General features: G+C 37.9%; 1 protein-coding gene across 5 annotated transcripts in view; it reads left to right on the top strand.

Annotated features, from left to right (window-relative positions):
* Positions 1–16661, top strand: part of Zfx (zinc finger protein X-linked) — a 46904-nt gene extending 30243 nt beyond the window's left edge. For 3 of the 5 annotated variants that reach the window (XM_036174548.1, XM_036174546.1, XM_036174547.1), the window contains 5 exons: positions 8478–8627; positions 8993–9136; positions 9470–9613; positions 10292–10432; positions 11194–16661. In XM_036174548.1, the coding sequence (XP_036030441.1) occupies positions 8478–8627; positions 8993–9136; positions 9470–9613; positions 10292–10432; positions 11194–12377 (1763 nt within the window). In that variant the 3' untranslated portion in view covers positions 12378–16661. The remainder of the gene's footprint in view (positions 1–8477; positions 8628–8992; positions 9137–9469; positions 9614–10291; positions 10433–11193) is intronic. The other 2 variants (XM_036174550.1, XM_036174549.1) reach the window with 1 other exon arrangement.
* Positions 16662–17882: the final 1221 nt, after the last annotated feature.

Genomic DNA, 17882 nt, shown 5'->3' with positions numbered 1-17882 from the left:
AGATAGATGGAACTGAATTGAGCAGCCAGTGAAGAGTAAAGATACTTAAATTTATAAGTAAGGTACTCTAGTATAAAAATGATGTTTTTAAAAGTTTTAGATGTATTTTTAGTTTATGAATGTTTTGTCTGCGTGTACATAATGCATCAAGTGGATACTGAAGTTAGAAGAGGGTATCTGTCTCCTGGAACTGGAGCTATGGGTGATTGTTAGTGTGCTGGGAACTGAACCTGGATTCTTTGCAGGAGCAGCAAGTGCTCTTAACTGCTGGGCTATCTCTCTGCCCTTTTATTTCACTTTTAAAATTGCACTTTAATCTTTTTGTGTGTATATATACATACATGTGTGCTTGTGCCATGGTGTATGTATAGAGGTCAGAGGACATCTTGTGGATGTGTGTTCTTTCCTACTGTGTAGGTTCTAAGGATGGAACACGATTGTCAGCCTTGGTGGCAGCCTTTGCCCATTAAGCCATCTTAGCCCAAAATGTAGTTTTTAAATACTAACGCCAGCTTTTTTCTATAATAAGACTAGACAACCCAGCACCAAGGCTAGAGGAAATTGTTGGCTTTATCCCAGACTGAAGGCGGTAGCACTATGGCTTCTCTTTGCTTTCTAAGGGCTTGCTAAGGAGTAAGGCTTAACTGCACACCAGCCTTTTGCCTTTATTGCTTTTTTAGAAAGTGCACCTCTCTAGTAGACTCATTTTAAGTATATAGAGATAGATTTAGTAATGATTGACACCAGCATACCAAGTGTAGTATTACATAATCCAGACTTTAAAAAAAATCTTATTTATATTTACCTTTCTTTGAGGTACTGGGGGTTCCAAATTAAGTCAGTTTTAATGCTCTTGAAAAAGTAAATATGGACAGAAGTAAACTTTTTTAGTATATTTTAGCATACTTTAATATGTTTTATATATAATAAATATATTTTAATGGGATAATTATTTCATTCCTGTTAAAGGAAGTTCAAAGAAAGCAAAGGTGCATTTAAACAGGTGTATCGTGTCATGTTACTATCCTAGTTTGCTATAATGAAGTAGTTAGGTTGTTTTCAAATTAGACTTAGAGCTAGAGGACACAGTGTTCTCTATTGTCCAGACATTTTGAACTTTTTCTCCCTCCCCACCATTATCTCTTTTTTTTGTTTTTTCAAAGTAAAGATCATGTTAAATAATCCACTTTATTACCTTTGGAATCAAACCATTTGTACTTAATGGTTTGTAATGTGATGGGAAATTGCTAGTGTTTTCTTGGTTTCCACCTTCCAGCAAAGCTAGTTCATAAAGCTGTATTTTAATTTCAAACCTTTAAGACTGGCAAAGAGTTTTGTTGTAACTGGATAGGGGACCTGTGTAGAATGGTTACATTGAATAATAAATATGCATTACTTGACATATTTATTTTTTTATGCTGATAAGACTTAAAAATCTATTTCTTTAGTGATTTTTCAAGTATACAGAACATTTTTACTAATTACAGTCACCTGAAAACTTCATTTTTAAAGCTTGTTCAGAGATTTTTCTTTTCCTCCATCCAAAATTGTGTAGATAAATTTCATGGGTAGAGCTGGTCTTAAGTTGCATCTCTATAAAAAAAATGCATACACATGCATGCACACTCACAAGAGAGGGAGGGAAGACTACTATTGTGTAGGTGTTCTCAATTAGACATCCAAAATAAGGTAATGGATTAACGACTTGAGTATAATGTAAGTTAAATGCCATAGTGTCACTGTCACTTGAAGCAATCATTTCCTAGTTTTCAGTCTTCAGATGGTTTACTGAAGCTTCCTTGGAGCTGTGTAAAATGTGCTTCTATTTACTGTAGCTCTGTTAGTACAATGAAATTGTACTCCAGAATGTCACATCAGTGGTTTTGGTTTTTCGAGACAGGGTTTCTCTGTGTAGCTTTGCTCCTTTCTTGGATCTCACTCTGTAGAGCAGGCTGGCCTTGAACTCACAGAGATCCACCTGGCTCTGCCTCCCGAGTGCTGGGATTAAAGGCGAGGGCCACCACCGCCCAGCTCACTTCAGTTTTTAGGTCAAATGCTGGGCAAGATGTGAAGATGACTTTTGAGGCTTGCTAGTTTCACTTTTTTATTTTTATTTTTATTTTTATTTTTTGAGGCAGAGTTTCTCTGTGTAGCCCTGGTTATCTTGGAACTCACTCTGTACACCAGGCTGGCCTTGAACTCAGGGAGATTCACCTGTCTTCCACCTTCTGAGTACTGGGATTACAGGCGTGCAGCGCCGCCACCGCCGCCGCCTGGTGCTGGTTTCACTCTAGTTTCACTTTTAGAAAAAAGTAGGAAAAATGTACTAAAGTGGAGAATTCCTGGGTGGTTTGGGATTATTGATCATTTATTTTTAAGATTTATTTATTATGTATACAGTGTTATATTTGTATGCATGTCTGCACACCAGAAGAGGGCACCAGATCTCATTACAGATGGTTGTGAGCCACCATGTGGTTGCTGGGAATTGAACTCAGGACCTCTGGAAGAGCAGTCAGAGCTCTTAACCTCTGAGCCATCTCTCCAGTCTGATAATTGTTTTAAATACTGAGTTTTAGACACTGAACATATCTTTCTTAAAAACCAAGAAATGAAAATAAAGGCCTGGGTTCTAATGACAGGTGTGTCCTTGCACCTTCCCCAGTCTTTGGCTCTCTAACTGACTTTGACCATGTTACACACACGTTCTCAGAGCCTTTGTTTCTTTATCTGTAAAAAGAAGTCAGAAACTTACATGGAAACATGAAGGAAATTGCAAAATGCAATGCAAATGGTAGTTATTATTAGAAGTAATTTTAATTAAAAAAATTATGCACTTCTAGTTTGGAGAAGCCTTATTCTAAAGTACAACTTCTTCATGACTGCAGAAGAAGGCACTTATGCAGAAATCATACATATGATGACTCAATTTATTGAAGCTTTCTTTGTCTGTTTTTAGAAATTCATTTTTAATAGTAACTTTAAAATTACAGTAAAATTCTGAGTACTTAACAGGACCACCAAAGTGTTCTTTTAAAAAATCTCTTCTGTAATATTTTATATTCAGAATAATTTCACAGGTTGCGTAGGTGGGGCAAGTTCTCAAGGTGAAAATCTGAAGGTGAATTCTACTTTTGTATAATAATAAATAGAATGGCTCTGTTATCAGGGAAGTCAGTGTATTTGAAATGTGTTTTCCTACATAATTGCAAAAGGGTTTTTCAACCCTGAATTATAGGTAAGGGTATGACACTTTGCATGTTCTAAGATGGCTAGATTTTCCAGTCATGGGAGGTTTTATAAGGATACTGACTAATAAACGTGCAAGCAGCAAGTTTGTGCAGAAGGGCATTTGACTTTGTAGTGCCGGTTAGAAGCAGGTGTTGGTTTGTTTTGGTTTTTGTTTTGAGTGTGTGTGTGTGTGTGTGTGTCTCACTCACATGTGTGCCCTAGGAGGTTAGAAGAAGGTATTGGATCTTCAGGAGCTGGAGTTACAGGCGGTTTGTGTTGTGAGCTACCGAGAGTGCTGGGAATTGAACTCCTGTCTAGTGGAAGAGCTGCAATTGCTCCTGACTACTGGGCCATTTCTCCAACCCATTTTTTGTTGTTTTGCTTTTGACTTTAGTTTTTTTGAGACAGGATTTCTTTATATAGTCCTAATTGTCCCGACTTTGCTTTTGATTTTTGAGACAGACTTTTGCATTGTGTAGCTTCAGCCTTCTGAGTGCTAGGATTTTGTCAAACTTTGCTCTAAGTTTAGGCCACCTTTACCAAACTTGAAGTGTTTCAAATGATAAGTACTCCAATGATAATCCCTATGTATTCTAGATTCTTCTACATAGATTGGTGAGATTGGTATCCTTCTGGTGCTACCCTCTGTTTGAAATTTGAAAATGACAGTTGGTTCAGTTATCTAGATTGTGAGAATATTTAAATTATTATGACTTTAAAATAATTAACCATTCACTTCTGAGTGTGTTGGCACATGCTTTTGTTGATTTTTGAAATTGTATTTCTCTCTTTCTCTCTCTATGTGTGTGTGTGTGCCTCAAGACATGTATCACAATATGAGGACACTTGCGGGAGTTGGTTCTGTGAAGCCCAGTAATCAAAATCAGGTCAACAGACTTGATGGCAAGCACTTTTACCTGCTGAGCCATCTTGACAGCCCAACACAGACTTTGAATGTCAGTATTTTTGAGGCTGAGGCAGGAGGGATGCTTCAAATTCAAGGGCAGCTTGAGCTATCGCATGAATTCTACACCAGGCTGGGCTACAGAGTGAGACCTGTCTACAAACAAACAAAGTTCCTTCCTTTTCCTCCTTTCTCTTCCATTTTTACCCACTTTGAATCAAACCCCTGACTTGGTTCCTTTGTTACATTTTTCTCGAAGTATGGTACTAGCCACATTCCCAAGTCCTGCTCATCCCTAAATAAGTATCCAAGCCAGCTCTCTTCATCATTCCTACTATCTACTGTCCTTATTGAAGGCCTTGTCGCTTGTCACCTGCCAGACTCAGAAATGTTCTCCCTGCTTTGTGTCTTGATCCATTTCAGCCCCTCTACTTTTTCAAGGCCAACATGATGGTATAGCAAATGGGCATATGATTCATCATTGCTTAAAGATCACTTCTAGCAGATGCTCTTATGCCTCTGGTCAGGGCTAGGGCTTTAGGGCCCCTCTAAACCAGTCTCTCTCTTTTTCTTACTTTCTAGGTCCCATCTCCCTACATTTGGATTATGTAGAATTGCTTGGCTAGGGACTTGCCCCCACCTCAAGTTCCCCAAGAAATTTGGATGTCTGGCCCGATTGAGAAACTTCCAGCTTTCTAGGATCAAGTCTGAGCCTCTGCCAGGTGCAGGAGGCCCTTTGTGATCTGACTGCAGTGTAGCAGTTGGCTGTATTCCTCACCATGCCTTGTGACACACTTCATGCTCAGTCATTTCATACCATTTCTTGTGTCTGTACCTGTGTCCATAGTTTGTCATCTACCTGAACAAAGAAACTGCCCCTCCTTCTTCTGATAGCCTGAGTGAGATATTCTTTGTCTACATAGAACCTGTTAGTATACAGTGAGACACCATCATTTTGGATATTAATCCTCTTTTGTGTTCTATATGAACTTACTATTAAAGATTGTATTAGAAAGCTTAGCTTTCGTATGCTTGTAATGTGAGTAAACACTTGCCTTTTCTCCATAAGTGACCTTCATATTCAGTTACTTTAAATTATACAAGGAAAAGTAAAATAATCTATCAACAAATTAGAAATACATAAACGTATTTTAGTTGTTTTTGAGACAGGGGCTCACTGTGTTGCCCTGGCTGTCTCGGAACTCACTTTGTAGACCAGGCTGACTTCGAACTCAAGAGATTCCCCCTGCCTCTGCCTCCAGAGTACTGAGACTAAAGATGTATGCCACCACCCCTGGACTGGCCTTGAATTTGCAACAGTCCTCTTGCCTTTTATTTCTGAATGCTGGGATTACAAGCATGTGTTTGTCTCCCAACAAGTCTATTTTTAAGTGACATGTTTTATTTTGAAGCTGGTTGTATATTACAATATAATTTGCTATTTAATAATGTCCTGAGTGTCAGAAGTAGACTAGAGTGATTGAGAGAGAATGTGTAGTTTAGTAGTAGACTACTTGCCTATCCTTCCCCAAGCCCTGGGTTTGATCCTCAGCACTGCCAAAACAAACACTAAAATGTTTGCTTTCAGTGTTCTATGAATGGTTTGGGTCCATGGCACTTTGCATTTGAATGATTAAATTTTATAATTATTATTTTTGTAAATGACAGATTGGAATATTTTATAAAAGCTGTTTGCCAGCAGTTCTGTGCTGTGATTTATTTAGAATTTGAATGGTCAGGGCTACAGAGATGGTTCAGCAGTTAAGGGCACTGGCTGCTCTTCCAGAAGACCAGGTTCAATTCCCAGGACCCACATGGCAGCTTACAGCTGTCTGTAACTCCAGTTCCAGGGTTTCCAACAGACACACATTGAGACAAAATGCAGTACACACAAAATTAAATAAATAAATAGACCATTTTTTAAAAGATCAAAGAAATGGTTTTAATTCTTGATAAGTCAGAAATCAGGTTGACAAATTGTCAGTATATTTTTTATTTTTTGAAATTTTTCTTGCTGTGTGTGTTTGGGTAAGCACATACTATGGCACACATTTGGAAATCAGAGGACAACTTTAGGGAGTAAGTTCTTTTGTTCTGTGATGGCTGTTTTACAGGTCAAACTCAGATATTCAGGCTTGGTGGCAAGTACCTTTAAATGCATAACGATCTTGTTGATCCAATTCTTGCTTTTTACTAAAAGCAAGAATTGGATCAACAAGATCGTTACTGTTGGTTTTGAAATACTGGCCCATCTTTATGTTCTTTACAAGAATTTTGCTTAGGTAAATGCAATTTTTTAACCTGATGGAGAGCATGACAGGACTTTTTGACATCACAGTATGAGTTCTGTCTTGGTTTAATATTGGTTGTAAACTACAGAAGTGATGATCCAGAATTTAAAATGTTACCATAATCAGAACCACCACCATCTAGCCTTTCTTGCAGTACTGGCTGCTTAAAGAGTCACGCATATGTAAATCTCATTTGTGGTGATCAAAAAAGCCTCTTTAAATAGTTACACTATTCTCTAGTTTTTCATGTAATGTAGTTGCTTTTACCAATATATCTATCTCCTACTCTAGAGACTAAAAGTTAACAAACTTGGACCAGGACTTGTATGGCTTGAGATTTCAATTTTGTGTAATTCCAAATAAGTCAACCTTTGTAGACTTCCATTTGCTCTGTTGTAAAATGTCAACAGTACCTTCACAGGGTTGCTGAAAGTATTAAGTATTACTAGTCAATAAATGGTAGTTACATTTATTGTTTCTGCATTTAAAAACAATCATCTGTCTGATCTCTCTGGAGTGCAGTCTTACTTTGTTGTATGGGTAACTCCCAATATCTAATGTAAAGACTTAATAATATGCAATTACAGTTCACTGTTTGATGAAGTGATTAAAACATAAGTGTCTAGCCAGAAGGAAAACATGTGGGAAGACACCAGAAAGAGAACTGAAAGGAGAAAGGAAAGAGCTTGCTGGGGACATTGGGGCTTCTGGTTTTAGGCCTTGGACCTGCTTCCCTCTGCTTGTGTTAAGCTGAGCCACATAGGACTAGTTGAGCTTAGAGCAGAAAAACATTGTCATGTTTCTTTAATAGACTTGACATTAATGAGCCTAACTTTTCTGAGAAATTGTTCTAGGTGCTGAGTTCTCATTAACCTTGACCACACTTTCTGTGTTGCTGGGGATGCCCCAAAATAATGTGTGCGTTTAGAATGCTTACATAGCAATTGCATTTTTGGTCCTTATTCAAATCTAGATTTTTTTTGTGTGTGTTTTATTTTCCAAATAATACACAACATTGATTACTTTGGTGACTTCAATAAACCTTTTTTAAAACTGTAGTGTTTGGCCGGGCAATGGTAGTGCACACCTCTGAACTTAGCACTCAGAGGGCAGAGTTTGAGGCCAGCCAGGGCTGTGACACAGAGACTCTGTCTCAAAGAAAACCCCAAAACCAAAACTGTAGTGTTTGCTCTCACTTTGCTACTTTCTGCCCTCTTTTCTTTGTTTCTCTCTTCCATTTTTCATATGGCCCTTCTTTTTGTTTCAGAGTTTGTTTGAATTTATATATTGTTGTATTTACTTACCACCAAGGACCTTGACTTAAAGTCACAAGTTAAAGTTGTAGATATGTGTTACTTACATATAAGATAGTGTTACAAGTTTTTTTTTGTTTGTTGTTTTGTTTGTTTGTTGGCTTTTTTGAGCAAGGTCTCCCATGTATACTTAAGTTGGCCTCTAACTCAGAGATCTGCATGTCTTTGACTCCTGAGTGTTGTTATTAAAAGGCATGTGCCATCGAGCCAGCATTTGTAAGTTTTAAGCAGATTGAATTAGAATTTGCATTCCCCATCTCAATGAGGTCTACTTTTCTGGCAGTCATGCTTTCTTTATTTTTAGTGTATTATTCTGAGGAAAATAGATCACATCAAATGATATTCGAGAATAGTGACCATGAAGGAGTGCTTACAAAATATTCATATGAGGACCATGCTTTTTCATTTTATTACTAGAATAGTATTTAAAGGCCTTCGCCTGAAATATTCAAAGATTATTTTAAATGTAGGAGTGCTTTTACTTGTGGTTTAGCAAAGGCTAAATATATCCTTTTACTTAGAGTTTCTATGCTACCAGGCATATTTCTGTGACTAATACTGGTTTTAGTATCTGATTTCAGTTTTAAAAGTCTCTAGAAGTGCGTTTATTGAACCTTTTACTTGGTTAAAATCACCTAATTTTAGTTAAAGAGACTGTTAAGAGGACTCTCAAAAACAGTAACTTTCTATTTAAGCATTTTCTATTATTACTTGAGATGTATTTTTCTCCTTGTTTAGTGGATGATGCTGGCAAAATAGAACATGATGGTTCATCTGGACTGACCATGGACACGGAATCTGAAATTGATCCTTGTAAAGTGGATGGCACTTGCCCTGAAGTCATCAAGGTGTACATTTTTAAAGCTGACCCTGGAGAAGATGACTTAGGTGAGAGGGAAGCCTTAGCATCTTTTTGTTGTTGTTTTTGAGACAGGGTTTCTCTGTGTAACAGCTCTGGCTATCCTGGAACTCAATTTGTATTTGTAGACCAGGTTGGCCTCGAATTCAAGAGATCCGCCTCCCAAGTGCTGGAATTACAGACGTGTGTCACCACTGCTAGCCTTAGCATCTTACACATCCTGATCCGTGTTTCAGCCTAATTGTTTTGGGGTTATTTAGATTGAGAAGATGTCAAGTTTTTTTCTGAAGATAAGATAATTTTAACATAGTAACTGAGAAATATGTTTAAAAAAAGGAAGAAGTGGAAATGAAATTTTAAAATAAATTCTTGGAGCTGCTGTTTTCCTTGATAGGTGGAACTGTAGACATTGTGGAAAGTGAGCCTGAGAATGATCATGGAGTTGAACTACTTGATCCAAACAATAGTATTCGTGTTCCCAGGGAAAAGATGGTTTATATGGCTGTTAATGACTCTCAGCAAGAAGATGAAGATATAAGTAAGTAGATGGCCTTTCTGTGGGAGAAAATGTGTTTCTGAGTGTTTCCTCTGTCTCCTGTAAATGGTCGGTATTTGAAGGAAACAAGTAGCATTGTTACTGGCCCATTATATATGTTTAGAATGTTTATTACTTTAAAACTAAATGATGGTGAAAACCAAGAAATGAGTCATTCAGCAAGTGTTTGTTGAGTGTTTATCATACAAAAGCTGTGTTCTAGGTATGTAATGTTTGGACTTCTTCCCGTTTGCGTAGTAAATGAGTTCAAATAAAAGTATCTTTCCTATGATGTCTCTAAACCTGGTCAGGAAAGTTCATATATTTTCTACTTAGATGTTGCTGAAATTGCCGACGAAGTTTATATGGAAGTGATTGTTGGGGAGGAGGATGCTGCAGCCGCAGCCGCAGTACATGAACAACAAATAGAAGACAATGAAATGAAAACCTTCATGCCAATTGCATGGGCAGCTGCTTATGGTAAGTCACAGAGCAGCTCTTTAGACAGGAGTTTGTGATTGAAAACCATTTTCTGTAGCCGGGCGGTGGTGGCACACGCCTTTAATCCCAGCACTGGGAGGGCAGAGCCAGGTGGATCTCTGTGAGTTTGAAGCCAGCCTGATCTACACAGCGAGTTCCAGAACAGCCAGGGCTGTTACACAGACAAACCCTGTCTTGAAAAACAAAAACGAAAAACCGTTTTTGTGTTTTTAGGTTTCAGAAATCTGAAATGCTATAAGGTTTATTTGTTTTAAACAAGAGTAGAGGAAGATTTTAAAGTGTACTTCTTGTCCTGACTTTTAACAGGCATTTCCTTTATGTGTATATTACAATAGAAGGAAATACACTGTATGAAGTATATAGGCTTTCAGGCTGGAACTTTTCATCTTAAGTGTATCAAGCTCATGACTTTAAAATCTTGGGGAAACAGCATGGGAACCCATGGGGAAAATACTGATGTATGTTTTAGTGTTGGAAGCTAGGCATTTCCAATAGTCTTACTGTAATGAATGTGTTCATAAAATTCCATTACCTAGAGTGGGGTATTTCTGTCATTCATGAGTATCATGGCTTTTCATTGTTATAATTAATAAAGAATTTCTAATTCTTTATAATTTATAATACTGTATGATTTTGTTTTTTAATACACATTGTTAGGTAATAATTCTGATGGAATTGAAAACCGGAATGGTACTGCAAGTGCCCTCTTGCACATAGATGAGTCTGCTGGCCTCGGCAGACTGGCTAAACAAAAACCAAAGAAAAGGAGAAGACCTGATTCCAGGCAGTACCAAACAGGTGAGGGCGTGCGAGTTCCACGGTGCAGCGCGCTCCGCAAGCTCTCAGGAAATGCTAGTGTGCATCCACAGGGGCATCTATCGGGATGGCATCTTAGTGGCTAGACTACATGTAGCTTTTGTATATTGAATTTTAAAATATAATTTTCAGAATTCAGTGATATTCATGAATGATTTTCCTGATTAAAAGGAATGGGAAATGGATCAAAGAAGGATGAAAAAGTTAAAGCTTGAATTACATGAAAATGAAAGGCAACCATGTTGACAAGTGTTAATTTTGGGAAAATATAATGATTATTTCAGTATAAAAACAGGCATAATTTACAGAGCAGCAAGATATGTACTTGAGTTTGTATGATGTAGCTTATTTCTTATATACCAATTGCATATTAAGAATCTTATTGGTATATTTAAGCTCTATTATAAGTTAACAAAAATTAATGTTTTTTAATAAAGTAGGAATTCTAATTTTAAAACTTGATATGAATAATTCCCTTAGGTTTCTAGATTTATAAGGGTTTGTCACTTTGCAATAGAAATTACATATTTATTAATTGATTTTATTAAAATGGAAGAGGTTAGTGTAGACCCAAATTCTTAGGGTCAGGTTGCTGTATCTTGTAGATTGAAAATGACAAAAAAATATGTAGCATGTAGCCCAGATTAGGAGCCCCTGACTATAGTGTTTAGAGCAAACCTTCAGACCTCTGAAGAACCCCAAACCAGCATGTTTTGATCACTTCTGCTCCTTTACTTTCATAGCAATAATTATCGGCCCAGATGGACATCCCCTGACTGTCTACCCTTGCATGATTTGTGGGAAGAAGTTTAAATCGAGAGGTTTCTTGAAAAGGCACATGAAAAACCACCCTGAACACCTTGCCAAGAAGAAGTACCGCTGTACTGACTGTGACTACACTACCAACAAGAAGATAAGTTTACATAATCACCTGGAGAGCCACAAGCTGACCAGCAAGGCAGAGAAGGCCATAGAATGTGATGAGTGTGGAAAGCATTTCTCTCATGCTGGGGCTTTGTTTACTCATAAAATGGTGCACAAGGAAAAAGGAGCCAACAAAATGCACAAGTGTAAATTCTGTGAATATGAAACAGCTGAACAAGGCTTATTGAATCGCCACCTTTTGGCAGTCCACAGCAAGAACTTTCCTCACATTTGTGTAGAGTGTGGCAAAGGTTTCCGCCACCCATCAGAGCTCAAAAAGCACATGCGAATCCATACTGGGGAGAAGCCCTATGAATGCCAGTACTGCGAATACAGGTCCGCAGACTCCTCTAACTTGAAAACACACGTAAAGACTAAGCATAGTAAAGAGATGCCGTTCAAGTGTGACGTTTGTCTTCTGACTTTCTCAGATACCAAAGAGGTGCAACAACATGCTCTTATCCATCAAGAGAGCAAAACACACCAGTGTTTGCATTGTGACCACAAGAGTTCGAACTCAAGTGATTTGAAGCGACACATAATTTCAGTTCACACAAAGGACTATCCTCATAAGTGTGACATGTGTGATAAAGGCTTTCACAGGCCTTCAGAACTCAAGAAACATGTGGCTGCCCACAAGGGTAAAAAAATGCACCAGTGTAGACATTGTGACTTTAAGATTGCAGATCCATTTGTACTAAGTCGCCATATTCTCTCGGTTCATACAAAGGACCTTCCATTTAGGTGTAAGAGATGTAGAAAGGGATTTCGGCAACAGAGTGAGCTTAAAAAGCATATGAAGACGCACAGTGGCCGGAAAGTGTATCAGTGTGAGTACTGTGAGTATAGCACTACAGATGCCTCGGGCTTTAAGCGGCACGTTATCTCCATTCATACGAAAGACTATCCTCACCGCTGTGAGTACTGCAAGAAAGGATTTCGAAGACCCTCGGAAAAGAACCAGCACATAATGCGACATCATAAAGAAGTTGGCCTGCCCTAACAGTAACCTTCACAGATGCTTGTAGAGAAACTGGCCTGGAAACAGAAAATTCATTGAAAAGCCAATCAGTCTTGTTCACATACAATACTGTATATTGATTTATGCTGTATACAAATAGAATTATTGCTTCTAGTTGACTTTTTTTTGTTGTTTTTACATTTTGTTCAATAGTGTGTTCTGAATTCCATTCAGTTTGTTTAATACATGGGGAAAAGCAGCAACAAGTTGGTTGCTTTTACTAAAGTACTCCCTGATTCTATACTGAAGTTTTCTATCTTAGAAGTTTTATATTTATTTTAAAATATTTACCTTGCTTACCTTGATGGTACTCTTCTAAGACCATTTAACTCATGGTAACTTTGCATTGGTAACTGAAAGTATTCATGTTGACTTTTTTTTTTTTTTTCTCACAAATTTCTCACAATAAAATTGTCAGAGACATTGGAGCAGGAAGTTTTTACGGGAGGTCTCATGATCATAACATGGAAGTCGTTTACTTGTCTTGCTTAGTATTTGCAGGCCATATGACTATGAAAGTTTCCATATGAACTTTCGTGTCCCTGGCATTGCTGAGTAAAAGAACAGTGGCTGAGTTTGTGTTTACTTTTCTTTCTTTCTTTTTTTTTTTCCTTTTTAGTGGACAAAATATACTTTTTCTTTAGATTATTTACATCTTTTTGTCAGTGTAGCAAACTTTTAGAAAACCTTGTTGGGAATTTTTGCTTGATCCTTGTTGTATTTTGATTATTCTGTCTGTGCTGCTTTGTCTTGGAATGGTCGTGTGCTATAAATGAAATTTAATTGAGGACTGCATTTTGGAATCTCCTAGGGGTAACTTGTGGCTCATAGGATCTTTTGCAACTTTATATATGTAAATGTACCCTGAATTATATATATCTATCTATATATACACATATATATGTAACATGTATCTGTGTGTATTGCTTATTTTACATACTTATACACACAACCCCCAGTAGTAGTTGCTTCAAATCTATAATGAAAAGTATTAAATTTACAGTAACATGAAAGATCCAGGGATGCAAGAGAGAGCATTTTGTAAGTCTTGCTCTTCAGAGAGACTACTCAGGTGAAGAATTAGAAGGAAAATAAGGACACTAGTATTTTTAAAGAGTAAAGGTATTTTCTTTTAAATATCTTTGGTAATTGAAAAATAATTGAAAAAATAGAAGTTAAGATGTTTATAGATACAATGTTTTCATACAGTTTCAACTCCATGCCTTTATATTTTTCTGAAAAGCTAATGGGTATCCAGACAGGAATCCCTTAGTTCTCTCTGAGAAGCTGGAGAGAGAACTCTTGTCTGATTAAGCGAGAGGGACAGAAACGGAGTGACGGCTCCGTGGACCAGAGAACGGGTGCTAATAAGGACTTGGACTTGGCAAATTGAGCCTGCTCTGTTAGTTCTTAGTTAACCTGAAAAACTTAACACTCAGTTGTCTTGGATTGTTTGATAGAGATGTGGTCCAAGTGTGTGACCAGGCTGAGGCTTCACTTGGATCCTTACCAAGTCTTTCTTTCACAGTTTTGTTTTTGAGAGCTGGCGGTTTGTAACATACAGGTCTGATCACTGAGGAGATTTGTAGAAAGAAGTTGGATACTAAGATTTTGTTAAGATGTCTTTTGGAAAACAGTTTCTAGAGTCCCTGGAATTGGCCGTTGGCACACGGGTCTGGCACATGGTGGGGAGACCTCGAAGTTTTCTTCCCACTCGATAGCTGCCTTGCCGCCTCATTATGGTGCTCCATCCCTTTCGTGCCGTTAGGTTTTGACCTTCATCTTTCTCTTAGTCATCAATATTTGTATTCAAAAGTTCTATTTTTGGGGTTAGATGTCTTGACTATGTGGTGTTTGGCAAACCTCTGAAGTGCTAGATTGGTTTAGTCTAGTTCTAAATCAAGTTCTTAAGGCTGGTAGGAACTCCATCCTCAACGCCAGTCAAAGCCAGGGCATAGATTCCCTAGCCTTTCCATCCAATAGGGAATGCTTTTGCCTTTGTAGCCTCCAACGTGCTTTAAAAAATGCATCACAACTATGATTTGATTTATTGCCCTGTTATTCTTGAAAGCTCTGTCTTTTTTTGTGAGAACTTTTAAAATCTACTTTATTATTTTCCCCAGAAGTAATGTAAAACACCTAACATTGAAATTTATAAAATTTAAAAATAATCTACAATCAGTACAGAAAATACAAATGATTGGATCATTTAACATATTTTTTTAATAAACTGAAAGATAAGGAACACAACACTTTACACACTTTATATTTCTCTTTACATAATCTGGAACCATACACAGTTCTTTTCTTTTTAAAGCACAATATTGAAGCCTTTAAAAGGTATTTAAGGGTTTGGTCAAGTGAATATAAAATGTGTTTGTCTGTATAAAGAGAAAATGAAGTAGTCACTGATATGTACTGACATTAGTTACAACCTAGTTTTAATTCTTAAAACAATTTTGATTAGCAAAGCTAAAAAAAGGATGTTTCAGTTAAATGTTTTAAAGAGGTACAGATTTTTACAAGGACATAATATAAGTTATTGTTCTGTAGAAATATCCTATTAAATATTGTATGTCCCTCCCTCTGTATACTTTGTAAAAAAAGTAAAATACATAAAAAGAAAATCATATAGGGGATGTGTGACATTATTGTAATTGTGTACTTGAGAATAACGTGCAAAAATAAAAATCAGAATATTTTCCTGTTAACGAATGTTTAGTCTATTTGATACCAGTACTAAGTTAATGCTTTTTCTTAAGAAAGAAAATGTACAGTTTTTGTAAACCTAATAAACATCAAAAGCAGTGGATTATTTTCATCCCCCTATTTCTTAATTCCTTTTATGCAGCAGTGGAATGCAAAATGCTTGATTGCTTTGAATTTTGTGACTTGGATGCAAATACTGATATTTCAGTCCTGTGAATTTGCAAGTAACATTACAGAGAAGTTAAGAGGTGATTGGTGAGTCCTTTGATGAGCATGTCCTTGAAATTAATTTTTTCTTTTATCTTTGTAAATGATTTGTTTTATTAGCATCTCTGATTCCTGTTATAAATTACCTGTGCATAAAGTGGGTTTTGAAAGCACTTAAAATTTGTTTTATTATCAATTCACAACACATTTAATCTAGGGAGACTCTCACTATACAGAAGCCCTACCTTTGAGTTACCCATTTGTGCCCAGGTTGGAGGCCTCTAGTAGATCACAACATACTGGAGGATGGTCACTGTAGTGGTGAAAATTGCAAGTTAGGAAAAGTTGTCAGGAGTCAAGAGATTTGCAGCACTTTTGATTTTAACAGTGAGATTCTGTAATCTAGAGCCAGCGTTGGCCTAAGAAATGAAATAACAAATAACCAAAACTTGAGGTAAATGTCCAACAGAATGGTGGACATCACAGTCAGAGTCCTAAGTCTGACAAAAGCAGGACTTGCTTCTAAAATGTGATCCCACCCATTCCGCTAAAATATGCAGCCCTATTGTCGCTGGGGATCTTGCTCCTAATTTCCTGTGAAATCTTAGATTTGTGTAAGGAAAAGCAGGATCAGTGAGTATCTTAAAGAAGATCGATGTCAGAGTAATGCCTGGCAGCATGGTAATCTCTGGGACTTGGTTAAAGATGCTGATTCTCTGCCCTCTTGCAGGCCCCAGTGAACTGGGACAAGGCATGAGCCCCAGCAGCCTGTGTTTGAGGAAGCCCCCCCAGTGACTGTGTTGCATGCTCAAGTTTAGTGAAAGTGATCTTAGAGCACTTGAGGAACCTAAAGATTACTTGGTGTGACATTTTGTGTAGTCAGGAAGCTCACACACAAGCTAGAGATGGCACAGTGAGAGTAAATTAGAAACCAGAGACTTTTGCTTCAGCCTTTCTGTAAAAGTCCAAGCCAGTCAGTCACTAACTATCTCCTTCAGTGCACATCTGAATAGCTTGCACCTCCTACTCTTACATAGCCCCCCAATGTTGCATTCCTCAAAGGTAGGAAGACTAGATAAGTAAAGAGGACTGAAAATTGTGTGTTCGTGTGTGTGTTTAATTGGCCCAGAGTTACTAAAGTAATTCATATTAAAAAGGACATTTTGCTGCATTTTACAGCTTTTTAGGAGGTCAAAATTAAGTTTGCCCTAATGAATTTTGTTTTATCTTTTGTTTCATGTATATATTGTTTGCCTTTTTCATAAATAATTCTTGGATTTGTTATATATTGTTCCTGTTATTTTTGACATCTTTGCTATTGTAAATAAATTCCTATTTTGTTTTAAGTTACCCTAGTGGAGTGTTGGCTATAGACAGGGCATACATGGATACTTGTGCACACACCACACACATGCACACAGAAATGAGACTTGGGATCACTTTCCCATCTTGTTACAAGCCCCATGTGCTGAGACCCCCCACTTTAGCACTTTTCACCACCAAGGGGACCACTGTTGCTGTAAAGCACAGCTCCTGCAACTACTTGGATTTTATTTGGCTAGACTGGCTGGCCAGCAGACCCCAGGGGTGCTCCTGACTGCCTCCCCCTTGCTGAGATTCCAGGCATGTGTCATCCTGTGCCTTTGACATTGACTTTGGAGATACTGAGTTCCTGTCCTCCTGAATGCACAGTGAGCACTCTACTGGCAGCCATCTCCCTGTCCTACTCGGGCTTTGAAATTGGTTTCTGACCTCCAATTGAGGGTACAAATCAAGAATTCTTTTCTCTGCTTGGTTTTCCCTATCCAGTTTCCTCTCATGTTACCTTGTCTTGCAGGTATTGGAAAACAAAGGATTGGGCACTAGTGACCTGCTGATACTGGAAGGCCACTAGGATACCTTGTTATTGTGGCCTTTTGTATGAGTTCTAGGTGGCATACAGCTGTGGTTTGCCACAGAGGCATCAGAACACTTTGGCTAAGATTACATAGCAGTGAACTAGACTTGTATAATTATTTGCTTGCTACAAGGAGGCAGTTTGATTGCTTCATGTTTCTGTTTGACTTAATGCAGAGTCCATGTAGCAGGGATACATGCTGAAGTTTTGGAGGTTCTGTTACATCTGCCCCCACTTCTTGAGTTCTAATCATGTTGGACATGCACAAGAAACCACATGTTGGGCTGGAGAACATTGCTCTAAGCACATACTTGGTGCTCTTCCAGATGTCAACTTGAGTTCAGTTCCCAGCGCCCATGTTGAGCAGCTGTAACTCTAGCTCCAAGGGATCTGATGTCTGTTTCTGGCCTCCAAGGGCACCTGCACATAACACAGCATCCACTCACACAGGTGCGCACACATACACACACATAAAAATAAATCTTGGAAAATAATGAACCAAACATTGAATGTCAGTATAGTAATGTTGAATCAGGAGACTCGGAGGCTGCAATGTGGTTCCTTCCAAATTCCACAAAGTGGAAGCCCTGTCTGCAACCAGTCACTTGGAGGAATGGAGCCCACCTTCTGCTCTGAGTCACAAAGACTGACTGACTTGTCTCCTGCAGAGAGAC

This window comes from Onychomys torridus, chromosome X (genome assembly GCF_903995425.1).
Source record: "Onychomys torridus chromosome X, mOncTor1.1, whole genome shotgun sequence".
NCBI lineage: Eukaryota > Metazoa > Chordata > Mammalia > Rodentia > Cricetidae > Onychomys > Onychomys torridus.
The sequence above is the reverse complement of the archived record's forward strand: the minus strand, read 5'-3'. Positions and strand labels throughout refer to the sequence as shown.